This window comes from Olea europaea, unplaced genomic scaffold (assembly GCF_002742605.1).
Source record: "Olea europaea var. sylvestris unplaced genomic scaffold, O_europaea_v1 scaffold2650, whole genome shotgun sequence".
NCBI classification, from domain to species: domain Eukaryota; kingdom Viridiplantae; phylum Streptophyta; class Magnoliopsida; order Lamiales; family Oleaceae; genus Olea; species Olea europaea.
Genome location: NW_019244858.1, coordinates 13,145 through 27,390, shown reverse-complemented (window position 1 = coordinate 27,390; position 14,246 = coordinate 13,145). Strand labels below are relative to the sequence as shown.

The following is a 14,246-nucleotide window of genomic DNA, read 5'->3' as shown; positions in this document are numbered from 1 at the left end:
CCAAATTCTTATCACCCTTGAAAAAGGAGTAGATAAGATGAGTTCCAGTAATAAGGACGCAAACCCCAGGATGGACGCCTCTGAAGAAGAGGTGCTCCGAAACAATGACACTCACCAAAGACCCCATCATCGGCGTCGTCGAGGGGAAAGAACGGCCATGCTCACTAAAGGAATGACTCAAATAGCTGCGGGCATTAGAGATATCACGGCTCAGAATATGGCGATGCATGAATTCTTTACGCAAGCCCGAGGTAATCAGGCCTCCCAAATGTCCCAAGGATCTTACCCAGCTCATAAAGTCCCTACGTCTCGTTCTCGAGGCCATATGAGGCAACACAGAGAACGCCCCCTCAAAAGAGAAGTGGGTACGAAAGTCACATCCTATGTGCAAGGGAGCCAACCAGCAGAACCACAATTGGGGGACAACTTCCCACCAGAATATGAAGCATGGTCGGTCAGTATCTTTGATCGAATAGGGCAGGACCTTAGTAATAGGGTTCGCACAGTGCAAAAATCAGTTCGACAAGAGTAGGAGCAAGAAAAAGCACCCCTTCCACCTAGAAATAGAAAAAAGAGAAAGAACTTAGTTGATTGGGATAATCAAGGAGGAGCACCTCTACCTCCCCAGAACATGCAAGATGATGAGGGCTCCAAAGGGCCGTGTCGATCTTATGAAATTGATGATGATGATGATAACCTCCATTTCTCAAGGGAGATCCGAAGCTTCCCAATGCCTGTGAATTTCATGCCCCCTAAAATTCCCAAGTATGAAAGAAAGGGGGACCCGAAAAAGCACCTCATCAAGTACATGACACAGATGAGCCTCAGGGGAGCCTCACCTGTTTTGAAATGCAGAGCCTTCCACATAACCCTGGCTGGAGCCGCCGAAGTGTGGTACAAAAGACTGCCTCTCCTGAGCATTATGAGTTGGCCAGATCTGAAAAAGACATTCTTCAACCAGTACCTCTCATGTAGAGAATAAGAGGCCCCAGTGCAACGCCTACAAGATATGAGACAAGCCCCTGGAGAAACGCTGAAAAGCTATTCGCCAGGTTTACGGACGAAATCACATACTGCGAACAGGTCACTGACAGAGAAGCCCTTTCAGCCTTGAAAGGTAGCCTCAACATGAACACTTTGTTCTGGAGGGATGTACGCAGCAAGAATCTCACCACTTATGACAAACTGGTAGAAATGATGAGAGTTGAAATCGTCAGTGAAGAGATGATTGATCACCAAAATCGTACCACGTGGAGACTCCCTCCGCCTCAGAGGCAAGTAGGTCGAGGACCTGCAGCGTACCTTGTCACCCAGCAATGGACCCAAGCAGAGCATACAATAGCTCCCACGTCGGACAGGCACTAGTTTCTGCCATGCTAAATGCAGTGTCGGTATTGACATACGAGAATGCCCATGCCGAGGCGGGACCATCTGGAGGTACTGACAATAATCGAAAGAAGAAGAAGAAGAAGCGGTTAAATAGGCCCTTATAAGAGGCAAGGTTCTGCACCTTCCACCAACTCTATGGATACGACACCAATGAATGCAGACCGCTCGGATCGGAATAACCCACATCCCTTCAGGAGGGACGAACATCCTCGCAAATCCGCCTTCCCGAATAGGGGAGAGAGGAGGCATAGAGACCAGTCACCCCGGAGAAGAGAATCGAGGGACAAAGGAGAGTCCAGACAGAGAGATCAGGCCCCATTTTCTGGAGGCCAAAACATCAGGGAAATCGATACGATCATTAGGGGACCTCACATCGGTGGCAACACTAGGAATGCCTAAAAGAACTACGCAAGGAAAGCAAATGATCCACCAATGCTCACTTACATCGTCAACCAGTCCCAAGAAGCCAACAGGATAGCTCCGATTACCTTCTCCCAAGATGATGCACAAGAAGTTCACCACCCCCATTGTGATGCGTTGGTAGTAAGAGCCGTAATGGTAAGAAACGAACTCAAGCGCATGATCGTCGACAATGGCAGCTCGGTGAATATACTGTTTGACTCTACCTTCGACAAAATACAAATTGAATATGGGTTAATCCCCATGACCGACCCACTATTTGGATTTACTGGAGACAACATCGTCCCACGAGGACGAATTACTCCGCCCGTCGAGATGGGTTTAGCTCCCCTAGTGGCCCAACATTTCATGTAATTCTTGGTAGTAGACCACAGATCAGCCTACCACGGAGTATTGGGCAGACCCCTCTTGAAAGATCTTTGGGCTTTCACATCCATCCATTACTTGTGTATGAAGTTTCCAACTGAGCATGAAATTGCTACAGTCCAAGGCGACTAGGTAGGCTCTAGAGCATGTTACATAAACTCTCTACGAAAATCAGAGCCCCGCACTGTTAACGTGATCATAATAGAGGTTACGAACAAAGCCGATTTGGACGTGAAAATGCTCGACACCCTTGAATAAGGGCATACCTCCGAACAAGAGGAAGTCGTCGACATAGAAGAGGCCCCTGAAGAAGGGCACCCTTTTGATGAGTTAGACCCCCTGAATAACTGACTCAGAATCGAATGCGACCCCAATGGAAGAACTTGAAACTTTCTCCGTCAATCCAGAGGACCCCAATCAGGTCTTGTGAATTGGAAAGACACTGTCCCCCGAAACGAAAGAAGAAATGATAAGCTTCCTGAGAAGGAACTTGGATGTCTTCGCTTGGAAGCACGAAGACAGTGGGAATAGACCCAAGGATCATTTGCCATCAGCTTAACATCAACTCCTCATGTTCCCCACATTGACAGAAAAGGCGAGCCCTCAACCCAGAGCGGTACGAGGTGCTCAAAGACGAAATCAACAAGCTTAGCCACATTGGCTTCATAGAGAAACCATCTATCCGAAGTGGATATCCAACCCGGTCCTTGTGAAGAAGCCTAGCGAAAAATGGAGGGTATGCATAGACTTCACAAACTTGAACAAAACATGCCCTAAAGATAGCTTCCCACTGTCGAGGATAGCCAACTTGTGGATTCCACTGCTGGACATGAACTCTTGAGTTTCATGGATGTGTACTCAGGGTACAACTAGATACCCATGTTCTAACCTGATGAGGAGGCCACGTCGTTCATCACAGACATAGGATTGTACTGCTACAAACTCATGTCATTCGGATTGAAAAATGTTGGAGCTACATATCAGAGGCTGGTAAACATGATGTTTGTCGAACTCATTGGCAAAATTATGGAAGTCTACGCGACATGCTAGTTAAAAGCCTCCAGGTGAACGAATACGTAAGTCACCTCGACCAGACCTTTCAGATTCTTAGAAAATATAAAATGAAGTTGAACCCTCTCAAACGCACCTTCGGCGTGGCTTCGGGTCAGTTTTTGGGATACATTGTGAACCAAAGGGGAATCGAAGCAAATTTGGTAAAGATTGGCGCCTTACTAGGAATGAGGTCACCTCAGAAGCCAAAGGAGGTCCAAAGCCTCAATGGTCGGATAGCCGCACTCAGTCGCTTTATCTTCAGGGCCGCTGATAAGAGCCTACCCTTCTTCAAAGTGTTGAAGCAATGAAAGAAGTTCCAACGGACCAGTGAGTGCGAGAAAGCCTTCCAAGTGCTGAAGAAGCACCTAGGAGAGGCGTCTCTGTTATCCAAACCTGAACCACAAAAATCACTACTGCTGTACTTGGCGATCTCGGACGATGCGTTCAGCGCAGTCCTAGTCAGAAAAGAAAATGAGCACCAGTTGTTGGTATACTATGTCTGCAAAGCACTACTCCCAGCAAAAACACGCTACCCAGACATGTAGAAACTAGCACTCGCCCTTATCACAACATAAAGGAAACTGAGGTCGTATTCTAGGCCCATTCAATTGAAATTTTCACCAACTTCCCATTAAAGCAGGTGCTGCAGAGAACGGACGCTTCGGGTCGCTTGCTAAAATGGGTAATCGAGCTCAGTGAGTTCGCTCTACTGTTCCGACCCCGACATGCCATCAAGGCTAAGCCCTTGCAGATTTTGTGACTAAATTTTCCAAAGCCCAAGAAATGGAGGCGATAATGGAACCAGCCGAGCCCTCAACATGGTACCTATTCGTGGATGGATCCTCAGGAGAAACTGGCTCCGGAGTAGGGATCGTCTTGGAAAGCCCAAAAGGCCACAATCTAAATTGCACAGTAAGGTTCGACTTCAAAGCCTCAAACAAGCTTCTGAATATGAGGCCCTTTTAGCAGGCCTTAGACTTGCGAAAGAAATGCAGGTCAAAAGGCTCCTGGCAAGCAGCGACTCTCAACTTGTGGTGAGTCAAGTCAACGAAAACTTTGCGGCCAAAGATAGTAGCATTGTTGCATATTTAAAATTGGTTCTAGACCTAGTTCCTCATTTTGAAAGGTTCGAACTGATCCAAGTCCCACGCCTCGAGAATACTCATACAGACGCTATGTCAAAGTTGGCCAGCAACAAAGATTCAGAGTTACTAAATATTGTCCCCATTCAATGCTTGTCGAAGCCCTCCATATCCGGAAGTGAAGAGTTGTTATGGATAGAAAGTACCCTATTATGGATGCAACCCATCATGCCCTATCTTAAGGATCAATCACTACCAACTTCAAGAAGCGAGACGAAGAAGTTAAGAAGAAGGGCTACACACTTCATCCTACAAGAGGATGTCCTCTACAAAAGAGGCTTTGCTTCACTACTTCTCCGATGTGTAGGAGGGGAAGAAGCCACATATATACTCAGGAGATCCATGAGGGAATCTGCGGAAATCATTTCGAATGAATGGCTCTCGCACACAAAGTACTTCGACAAGGTTACTTCTAGTCGCCATTGACTACTTCATCAAGTGGGTCGAGGCTGAACCTCTTGCCAAGATCACTAAGGCGAATACTACAAATTCGTCTAGAAAAACATCATTTGTAGGTTCGACATTCTCCACTCCTTAGTGTCTGACAATGGGAAACAGTTCGACAACAAGAAGATTCGAGACTTATGTGATGAACTGGGGATAAAGAAGGACTTCTCAACGCCTCATCACCCCAAGCAAATGGGCAAGTTGAGGCAGTAAACAAAATCACCAAGCAAACCCTGAAAAGGAAGCTTGACACCTCGAAGGGGGCTTGGGTCGATGAGCTTTCCCACGTCCTCTAGGCCATCTGCACAATTTACCGAACCACGACAGGGGAGAAACCTTTCTCAATGACCTACGGAGCCGAAGCCATGAGCCCAGTCAAGGTAGGAGTCCCATCGCATCGTCAGATACACTTCAATGAGATCAGAAACGACAAAACTTGAATGTGCGAACCCACCTCCTTGAAGAAAGGAGGGATACCTCCCAAGTGAAACTGGCTAAGTATTAAAGAAAGATGACCCGCTATTACAACTCCAAGGTCAGAAATGGAACTCTTCGGCTGGGGGACCTCGTCCTTAGAAGGGTCTTCCAATCATCAAAGCCAACTGGGTCTAGAGTGTTTGGACCAAACTGGGAAGGTCCTTATCGCATCCGCAAGGAGTCCCGACCTAGTACTTTTGAAATTGAAGACATCACAGGGAGAGTACTGCCTCATCAATGGAACATCGAACACTTGAGAAAGTACTATCAATGATGAACGTATGTTCCGATCCGATGTCAATGTTGTCTAATAAGTGTTTGTCATGATCCGATCTCATTTGCAACTTTCCTATCTTACAAAGTGCTGAAATTGCCTTAGTGAAGGATGATGTAACTTCTAAGTAATGATACTTCAGTTCTTTGTGTCACATCGGTTAATGAATTGTTACCTCAGTTCTTCAATATGTTATTAGTCCGATCTTCTTTTGTTGACTGGTTATTGGTAGGTGGTGCTTAATATTTACTTAAGTGCTTATCATTCATTTACTCAAGTATAGACAGTTCAACACAAGGAAAAGGAAGAAGCAATAATACATAAAAGAAAAATTTTCATTCCATTCATTTCAAATAGAGTTACAAAAGAAAGGCCGAAGTCATTACAAAAGTAGCCCTATTCTACTAGGGCGACGTCTTTCACCCCGACCTTTGGTTTAACTTCTTCTAGGGCCTCTGGAGCTTTCTCAGCTGCCCAGTCAGGTCGGCCTCTAGTAAGCCTACCGAACTCTGCCTCCAAAGAGGATATGTCCAAAGTCGGGTGGACCTCCTTCAACCGACTCAATAGTCCTTGGGCACTCCAAGAGGCCCAGTAGTTGGTGAGGTCATCGTACAGGGGGTGCTCCTCGAAATGATCAATGAAGTTCTGCACAGCCACCTCCCTTGCCGACTTCAGCTCCCCCTTCAATGAAGCAATCTCTTCAACCTGGGCCTCTACCCGCTGCTTCAGCTCAGCTTTTTCCTTGTTGGAGGCCTCCAGAGCTGAAGTAGCCAGGCGGTGGTGCTCGTTGGTGTGATCAATTCGCCTCGTCAGAGCAGCCACCTGGCACTCAATTTTGTGCAGCTCTTTCTTCAGCCTCTCAACATCAGCATTGGCCCTCATCAGCTGGCCCTTTGCCTCCTGTTTCACCGACTCCATCTCAGAGGCCTTCTCCCGGGCGACCCGAACTTCATCTTCATATTGTATCTCCTCCTCGAGGCGCTTGGCCAGGTCAGTGTTTTTGGCCCTCAGATCTTTGATTAGACCCTCCAGCTGAACACTTGTGTTGAGGGCCCTGGCTATGCATGCACTGTTGGCCGCCACGAGATCTTCGGCAGTGCACGAGGCAGTGTGGTCCTTCCACTCCTCGGTCCAGTACCTGTTATGGATCACTGCCACTGCTACCGTCTATGGAGGTAGAGCCTCCAGCACTTCTTTCACGGGCTCCTCAGTGTTCACGCCCAAAAAGTCTACCTCTTTTGTGGGGTAGGCCCTTTTTCTCTTCGGTGCCCCGGCACTTGAGATATTGGAACGGCTGAAAGTGGAGCTTCAGCCGGGGTAGCAGAGGTGGCAGGGACAGCCACAGAGGGTTCAACAACCTCTCCCTTAGGGCTACCCCGGTTGGAATTATTGTCTGCCTCAGGGCTAGGCCGGCCTAGCCACAGTGGCCCCTTTGAAGAGCCCGCAACCTTCTTGCCCTTCCTCAACAGATTCGCCTCAAGGTCTTCTTCAACCTCTTCATTCGCCAGAGGCTGAAGCCTCTTACTGGCATCAACCAGATCCTCCATCTGATTCTTGTAAGCAGATGAGGAGGTCTTCAAGACTCTCGCTTCGATCACCATCAGCCGTCTACAATAAGTAGCCGCAGCAGGCTTTTATGGGAATGGGCATCGTACCCAACTGTCGCCTTGAAAATACGCGACAACTGTCAAATCATTTGACGTCAGAAATGTTCGCCTTAGATCGAAATCCTTAACTTTACAAAGTTTAGACACACTTGACGCGAAGTCCCCTATGGGTTATCGCCTCGATGGCTGCGTTCTCTCTTAAACTTTACAAAGTTTTAGCCATCTCCCAATGCGTCGTCCCCTGTAGGTCAGCGCACCTGTGGCAGATGAACTCCTCACTCAGCTTTACAAAGCTTCGACGCACCTGATGCGGAGTTCCCTGTGGGTCATCTCCTCGATAGTTGCATTCCCTCCTAAGCTTTACAAAGTTTTAGCCATCTCCCGCATCGGTCATAGATGAGCTCCTCATTCAGCTTTACAAAGTTTAGACGCACCTGACACGGAGTCCTCTGTGGGTCATCGCCTCAGTAACTGCATTCCCTCCTAAGCTTTACAAAGTTTTAGCCATATCCCACATCAGTTAAAGACGAGCTCCTCACTCAGTTTTTCAAAGTTTAAGCGCACCTGACGCAGAGTCCCCTGTGGGTCATTACCTCGGTAGCTGCATTCTCTCATAATCTTTACAAAGCTTTAGCCATCTCTCGCATCGGTCGTAGATAAGCTCCTCACTGAGCTTTATAAAGCTTAGATGCATCTAACGCGGAGTCCCCTGTGGATCATCGTCTCGGTAGCTGCGTTCCATCCTAAGCTTTACAAAGCTTTAGCCATCTCCTGCATCGATCGCAGATGAGCTTCTCACTCAGTTGTACAAAACTTAGACGCACCTGACGCAAATTCCCCTATGAGTTATCGCCTCGGTGGTTGCGTTCCCTCCTAAGCTTTACAAAGCTTTAGCCATCTCCCAATGCGTCGTCCCTTTTCTGTCAGCGCACCGATGGCAGATGAGTTCCTCACTCAGCTTACAAAGCTTAGACGGTCCTGATGCGGAGTTCCCTGTGTGTCATCGTCTAGGTGGATGCATTCCCTCCTAAGCTTACAAAGCTTTAGCTGTCTTCCAACGCGTCGTCCCTGTGGGTTAGCGCATCAGTGGCGGATAAACTTCTTCGTTAGGCAGCACTGAAGTTTAGCACCTCAGTCGAAGATGTGTCCCAACCTTCAGCTTCACAAGTTTTAGCATCTCCCACGCGTCATCTCTGTAGGTCAGCACCTCGATCAGAGATGTATCCCGATCCTAAGCTTCATAAGGCTTTGGCCTTTTCCCATCTACACACTTCGGCCTTCCACGGCAGTTCTCTATCACAAACCAAAACAGGCATACTCGATCGGGAAAACAAGTCCACCCATGATATAAATATTCATGCCTGAACTTGGGAGGACTACTGTTACTCCCCTAGCTAAACTACTTCGGAAAGTCTATCACTGCATCATACGAGGTGTCCACCATCAATCCAAAATGGTTCCGAAGTGACTCCACAACCAATGTCTGCGCGCTGCTAACGCGCTGCGAGGCACAAAATAATTCTACTGAACCGACCGAAGTGTCCTTGATGCCGAAGCACAATGCACTCCAAGGTTCTCCTTCAGTGGATCCGCCGCTACTTTCAGAAAGAGATCTGTGTCAAGATCCTCTCTGCCTCCAAAGCTTAATTGATTTGACGTCTCCATGGGTCTAGTTGATGTGACATATCAACTTTATATTAACTCAGCTCAGGAAAAGTTATTACCCGCCCACTCTATAGACGCGGCTGATTGACGCCTATGAGCAGACGCCTCACACCGTCAGATGCATACACGTGTCCCACATCTAACGGTTCTCCTCACCTATAAATACCTAAAATTTGGCAAGAGGCAAATGTAATGAAACTCTTACAACTTAGCTCTCTATAGCAAGAAAATATATATTCTCCTCCCCACTCTCTTGCACAACCCGGGCACTGTTCCGATCACCGGATACTAACTTGACAGTCAGAGTGTATGCGGCCGCCGCCACCCCCGCTAGTTTCGACCGTGTGCGTCTGACCGTGCGTTGATTGTTCGCGGGAGAATCATGTGAAGTAGCTATCGATTGGCCACGTGAGAGATCTAATTCGCGAGGTCAACACTAACCATATGATGTTTTCGCCACCTTCATGACCTCTCCTAAGATGACACGTGATAAACATAACTTTGGCAACACATTGTCAACCATCAGAGTTTAGCAATGACTACATATGATGCGAGCAATCATAACCAAGACTTCATATACGACCTAGGCAACATAATGACTTGATAGACCAACCTCGACGGCCAATCAAAAACCTCAAATCAGGGTAGTGGCACGCACCACAAGAGAAACGTTGTAATTAATATGATTTTGGGTAGCAAGGACAATTGTGGCAAAGGTCTATAAATAGAAAACGTGAACCCTTTCCTGGAGAACTCAATGTATTCTCCCTAATTCACTTGGAGCTTCAATCGATGGAATTAACCTTTAATTTTCATAAATTCCAAAAATTACTCTATCAAAATCTTATTAAGTTGATTTAAATTTGTCACGTCATTTTTAGTAATCAATAATATAGTTATTTTTTGAATCTTAGATGGAACTTATAAATGAGAAACCAAAATATGATTTTATATAAATTTTAGATGGAAAAGGAAATGAATACCAAAAAAAATTTATAAATATAATTATATTAAGAAGAAAAAATGTAGTTTCTATGTAGGAAAAAAGAGTTTAAAGGAGATAAAATTAAAAGTGTTTTTTTTAAATGAATAATATTGAACCCTACGTAGTAATAAATGTGATTGAAATGAACTTGAATAAAATGCATAGCAAGAATAATTCTTCATTTCTTCCCATTACTGTCACGAAGGATTTCGCCAAAGCTCTTGACTCACATATATCAAGCCTCAATTTGTCTCTCATTTGAATTAAAATTCTTTATTTTTTTAAAAAAATTATTTTCAGTCTCACGTAATAAAATATTTTGCATGTAAATTCAAAATTTATTTCTATTTTTTAATAAAAAAATATTACTATTTTAAAACTTATTTTTTTTCAAAAAAATAAAAAAATGGTAAGAGAATCTTTTTAATGGAATACAAACATATTCTAAACCTGATGAAGCTGAGGAAATGTTCTTTTATATTAACCACTGAATTGTTTGATCAACAAATCATCTTAATTTGTGAGCCTCCGTCTTCCCCACTTTGGTTTTTCAGTAATCCATTCAAGTTTATCAGAATTTTCAGTTAGGAAATGTATACCGTAGATACCTGCCACGTGGTGGCAGTGCCGTATCCCGGCCGCGGCCACATCAATCCGATGATGAACATCTGTGAACTGGTGTCCGGAAAGAGCAGTAGTATTCTATTTACCTTCGTACTGACAGAGGAGTGGCTCGGTTTAATCGGCTCCGATAATAAGCCGGCTAACATTCGCTTCGTCACCATTCCGAACGTCGTGCCTTCAGAGAAAGTCCGTGGATCCGACCCGCGGGGGTTCGCCTTGGCTGTGTGGGACAAAATGGAAGAGCCAATCGAACAACTCTTGGATAAGCTTCAGCTTTCTCCGGCTCTGATTATTTCCGACGCTTTTCTTCCATGGGCGGCTGATGTGGCAGCTAGAAGGAATATTCCGTTGGCTTCACTCTGGCCGATGTCGGCGTTGGTGTTTTCGGTACTTCACTATTTTGACCTAATCGTCCAACACGGCCACTTCCCCATCAATTTACCAGGTATAAGTTTGTACATGTTTGTCACTATTTTATTGGCTTTTCTAATGCTATCTATCATTGACAGATTTGAGAAATTATTTTTTATATGAATATATTTTGCTTTTTCGTTGTGTTTATAGTAAATGGAAAGGATCTTATCGACTACATTCCCGGGCTTTCTCCTATACGAGTAGCAGACCTTCCATTGGCGATGAGATCCCCGGAAAAAGTCCCTTCATTTCTTAAACTCATCACCCAAGCATTAAAAGCACAATACCTTATAATGTCTTCTATTTACGAACTCGAAACTCAAGTAATTGATGCCCTAAATGCGATAATCTCTTCTCCAATCTTTACTCTTGGCCCTGCTATATCGTATTTCAAAATGAAGAAGAATGTACAATGTATTAATGATTTTGACTACTTGAAATGGTTGAACAATCAACCCCCGAATTCCGTCCTATATATCGCTCTTGGTAGCTACTTGTCAATTTCGAGCTTCCTAATGGACGAAATTATAGCTGGATTGTGCGGAGGTGGAACACGTTTTTTATGGGTAGCACGAGGTGAAACATCAAGAAAACAAGATTTTTGTGAAGAAAAAGGATTGGTGGTGCCTTGGTGTGATCAATTGAGTGTACTATGCCATCCTTCTATTGGAGGTTTTTTGTCACACTGCGGATGGAATTCTATAAAAGAAGCTATTCTATCCGGTGTTCCTATTCTTACTTTCCCTATATTGCTGGATCAAGTGCCAAATGCTAAGATGATTGTCGAAGATTGGCAAATTGGATGGAAGGCGAAGACACTATTCAAGGAAGAAAATATGATAAATCGAGATGAAATTGCACAACTTGTGCAGAGGTTTATGAACTTGGACACTGGAGAGAGGAAACAACTTGAGAAAAAGGTTAGAGAAATTCAACAAGTTTGTGACAAAGAATTTGCAGATGGTGGACCTTTTCAAAATAACCTAGATGGTTTTACTAAATCAATTTTGCAATACCATCAGAGTTGAGATCCCTACTTCTTGGCTGTAATGCATTGTGTGTAAATTTTGCAAGAGTTGAGGTTCGATAGAAGTTAAACATAGGTTGTAGTTTTATTCTACGTATTTTAATCTCTGCAAATTTTTGTTCAATGAATCGATGTTGACAGGGTTCACTTAAAAGAATCGATTCTAAGAAACTTTATTCGTTTTTAGATTTGCATGCTCTCTAAACTTCGAAGTCAAGAGAATAAACAGTGGAAATTTATAATTATTGCATGTTTGGCAAAGATTGGAAAAAGAAAAGTACTTTTCAATTTCTATGCTGTGTTGTAATTCTTAGGTAAATGAATTTTTGACATTTTCTCTAGCTATTGATTTCGACTTCCAACCGCAACCTGCATTATGAGATTCGCCATATGATCCAATAGGTGTATATTCCGAACTGTGCAATGAAAGTGCCTTGGAATGGGTCATATGCAGAAAGCAAAAGTTTAGAGCCTGTTTGGGAGTGATTTTGAGAATTGATCTTTTGATCGTTAGGAGAAAAGTTGAGTCCACATGTGAGAGAAAAAGTCAAATATGACGGTTAGAATAGTGAAATAACGATCAAAAAATCAATTTTTTGGTAAGAAAAATCGCTCCCAAACAGGCCCTTAATGTCTTTGTGAGAAAAGCCGAATAGGTAGAACATTTACAAATTAACTTAAGGCCTGTTTGATGTAAAATATTTTCCATGGAAAATGAAAATTTTCCACCATTTTCCATGTTTTTGTATGGTTGATAGGTAATAATTTCTAGGCAATTGGTTTTCTCACTTTCACCCACGTGACCCTCAATTCCATGAAAATGAGGAATTTCAATTCCCATGGTTGAGCAGGTTTTTCATTTTCTAGGCAGCTGGTCAGTTTTTTTTTCTTTTTTTTACAATGAAAACAAATTCTAAAAATTATTGTAAAAAAATATTTCCCTTTAATTGATAATTCTCATGTAAAACAAATTCAAATGAACATCAAAAAATAAATAATTATTGTCTCAATTCTATCAATTTTTTACCCTAGAAAGCCAGTAGTGTCAGAAAGTAGATAATCTATAATATATCAAATTAAGGCTAATTATATTACCACCACACTATTTATTTGGTTCACCACATTTTCAAGTATTTTATTTTATTTACTAATATGACCATAAGTAATATTACATAAATGACCATACTTTTAAATACTTCTTTTACATAAAACATTTTTTAATTGTTCCACCACAACCATTATTGATTTTGCTGATATTTTCTAAGGCTTGAATTTTGAACATAATTTAGATTCTTTGAAGTGATGTTTATATTATGAAGGAGTCATCGATAATTCAGGAACATGAAACTTGTCGATATTGTAAATATTCATAATTTTTTTTTATATTTATGTACAACCGCCTCGAAAATCTCCATTGCAAATGATATTACAAATCAAAATTACACTGCAAATCTGTGATGCTGGGAAAAAGATGGATTCTCCAATGCAATACAAAGTGTGGCCTGTGTTCTCCGCTACATATCTGTAAAAGGGAAGAACATTTGCAAAAAGCATTCGGGGCTTACTTGTATCCCTATGATGGAAAGCCAAAGCAGCATTTTGTGGTTTCTAACTTCAATGAACAAGGGTCACATTACCATGATGAAGAGGAGTTTTCGTTGTTGGTGTCGTTGAGTAAGATAATCAAAGGTATTACTGGAGAAGAAGATGAATGTGGTGTATATATATATTTTCTTTTGTTTCTTTCTTTTAAATTAGACTGAGGTTATATTTATAAAATAAATGTCGTGTACTTAGAGTATTTTTAAGAGACTTTTTAAATATGAGATGTTCTCTATTTTAATAATTAACATTTAAAATCATGCTCCAAGATATTCTTTAAACTAACATTTTAATTTAGGGAGTATATTTGGTTCTTCTAACTCACTCTATTTGATAAAATGCATCTAAAGTGTTTCAATTTTCAATGTTGGAAAATAATAAAATAATCTAAATAAAAATTAGTTAATATAAAAGATAGAGAAAAATAATAAATATTTTTTATAGTAATAAAATTAAGTGTCAAATATATATAGTTTGTTGAAGTACTTCAAAATTTAACTCTCTAAATTCATAAAAGCTCTTCTAATGATAAAATATATTCTTTAAATATAGAAAGTCTCTTGAATATGCTCATAGCAAAAAAGTTTTTTAATTGGTGTACGTTTATAATGTGGTGAACCAAACAAAAATTGTAGTAGTAATATAATTACCCTCAAATTATATTCCCCTCAAATTAAATATCACATCAAGTAAGAGTCATTTTTTGGACGAATATAACCAAACAACAATTCAATTATTTCAATAAAATTTTACT

The 14,246-nt window shown here is 42.4% G+C and overlaps 1 protein-coding gene across 1 annotated transcript; it reads left to right on the top strand.

Annotated features, from left to right (window-relative positions):
• Positions 1–10,300: 10,300 nt before the first annotated feature.
• Positions 10,301–12,112, top strand: LOC111383275 (UDP-glycosyltransferase 87A1-like). Its single transcript, XM_023007352.1, has 2 exons — positions 10,301–10,894; positions 11,014–12,112. Exons 1-2 carry the CDS (start codon positions 10,417–10,419, stop codon positions 11,889–11,891), a joined length of 1,356 nt encoding a protein of 451 aa, XP_022863120.1. The 5' UTR covers positions 10,301–10,416; the 3' UTR covers positions 11,892–12,112.
• Positions 12,113–14,246: the final 2,134 nt, after the last annotated feature.

Coding starts and splice junctions, on each gene's coding strand:
- LOC111383275 (XM_023007352.1), top strand. CDS start 10,417: ATGTATACCGTAGATACCTGCCACGTGGTGGCAGTGCCGTATCCCGGC. Junction 10,895..11,013: donor CTTCCCCATCAATTTACCAG/GTATAAGTTTGT, acceptor TTGTGTTTATAG/TAAATGGAAAGGATCTTATC.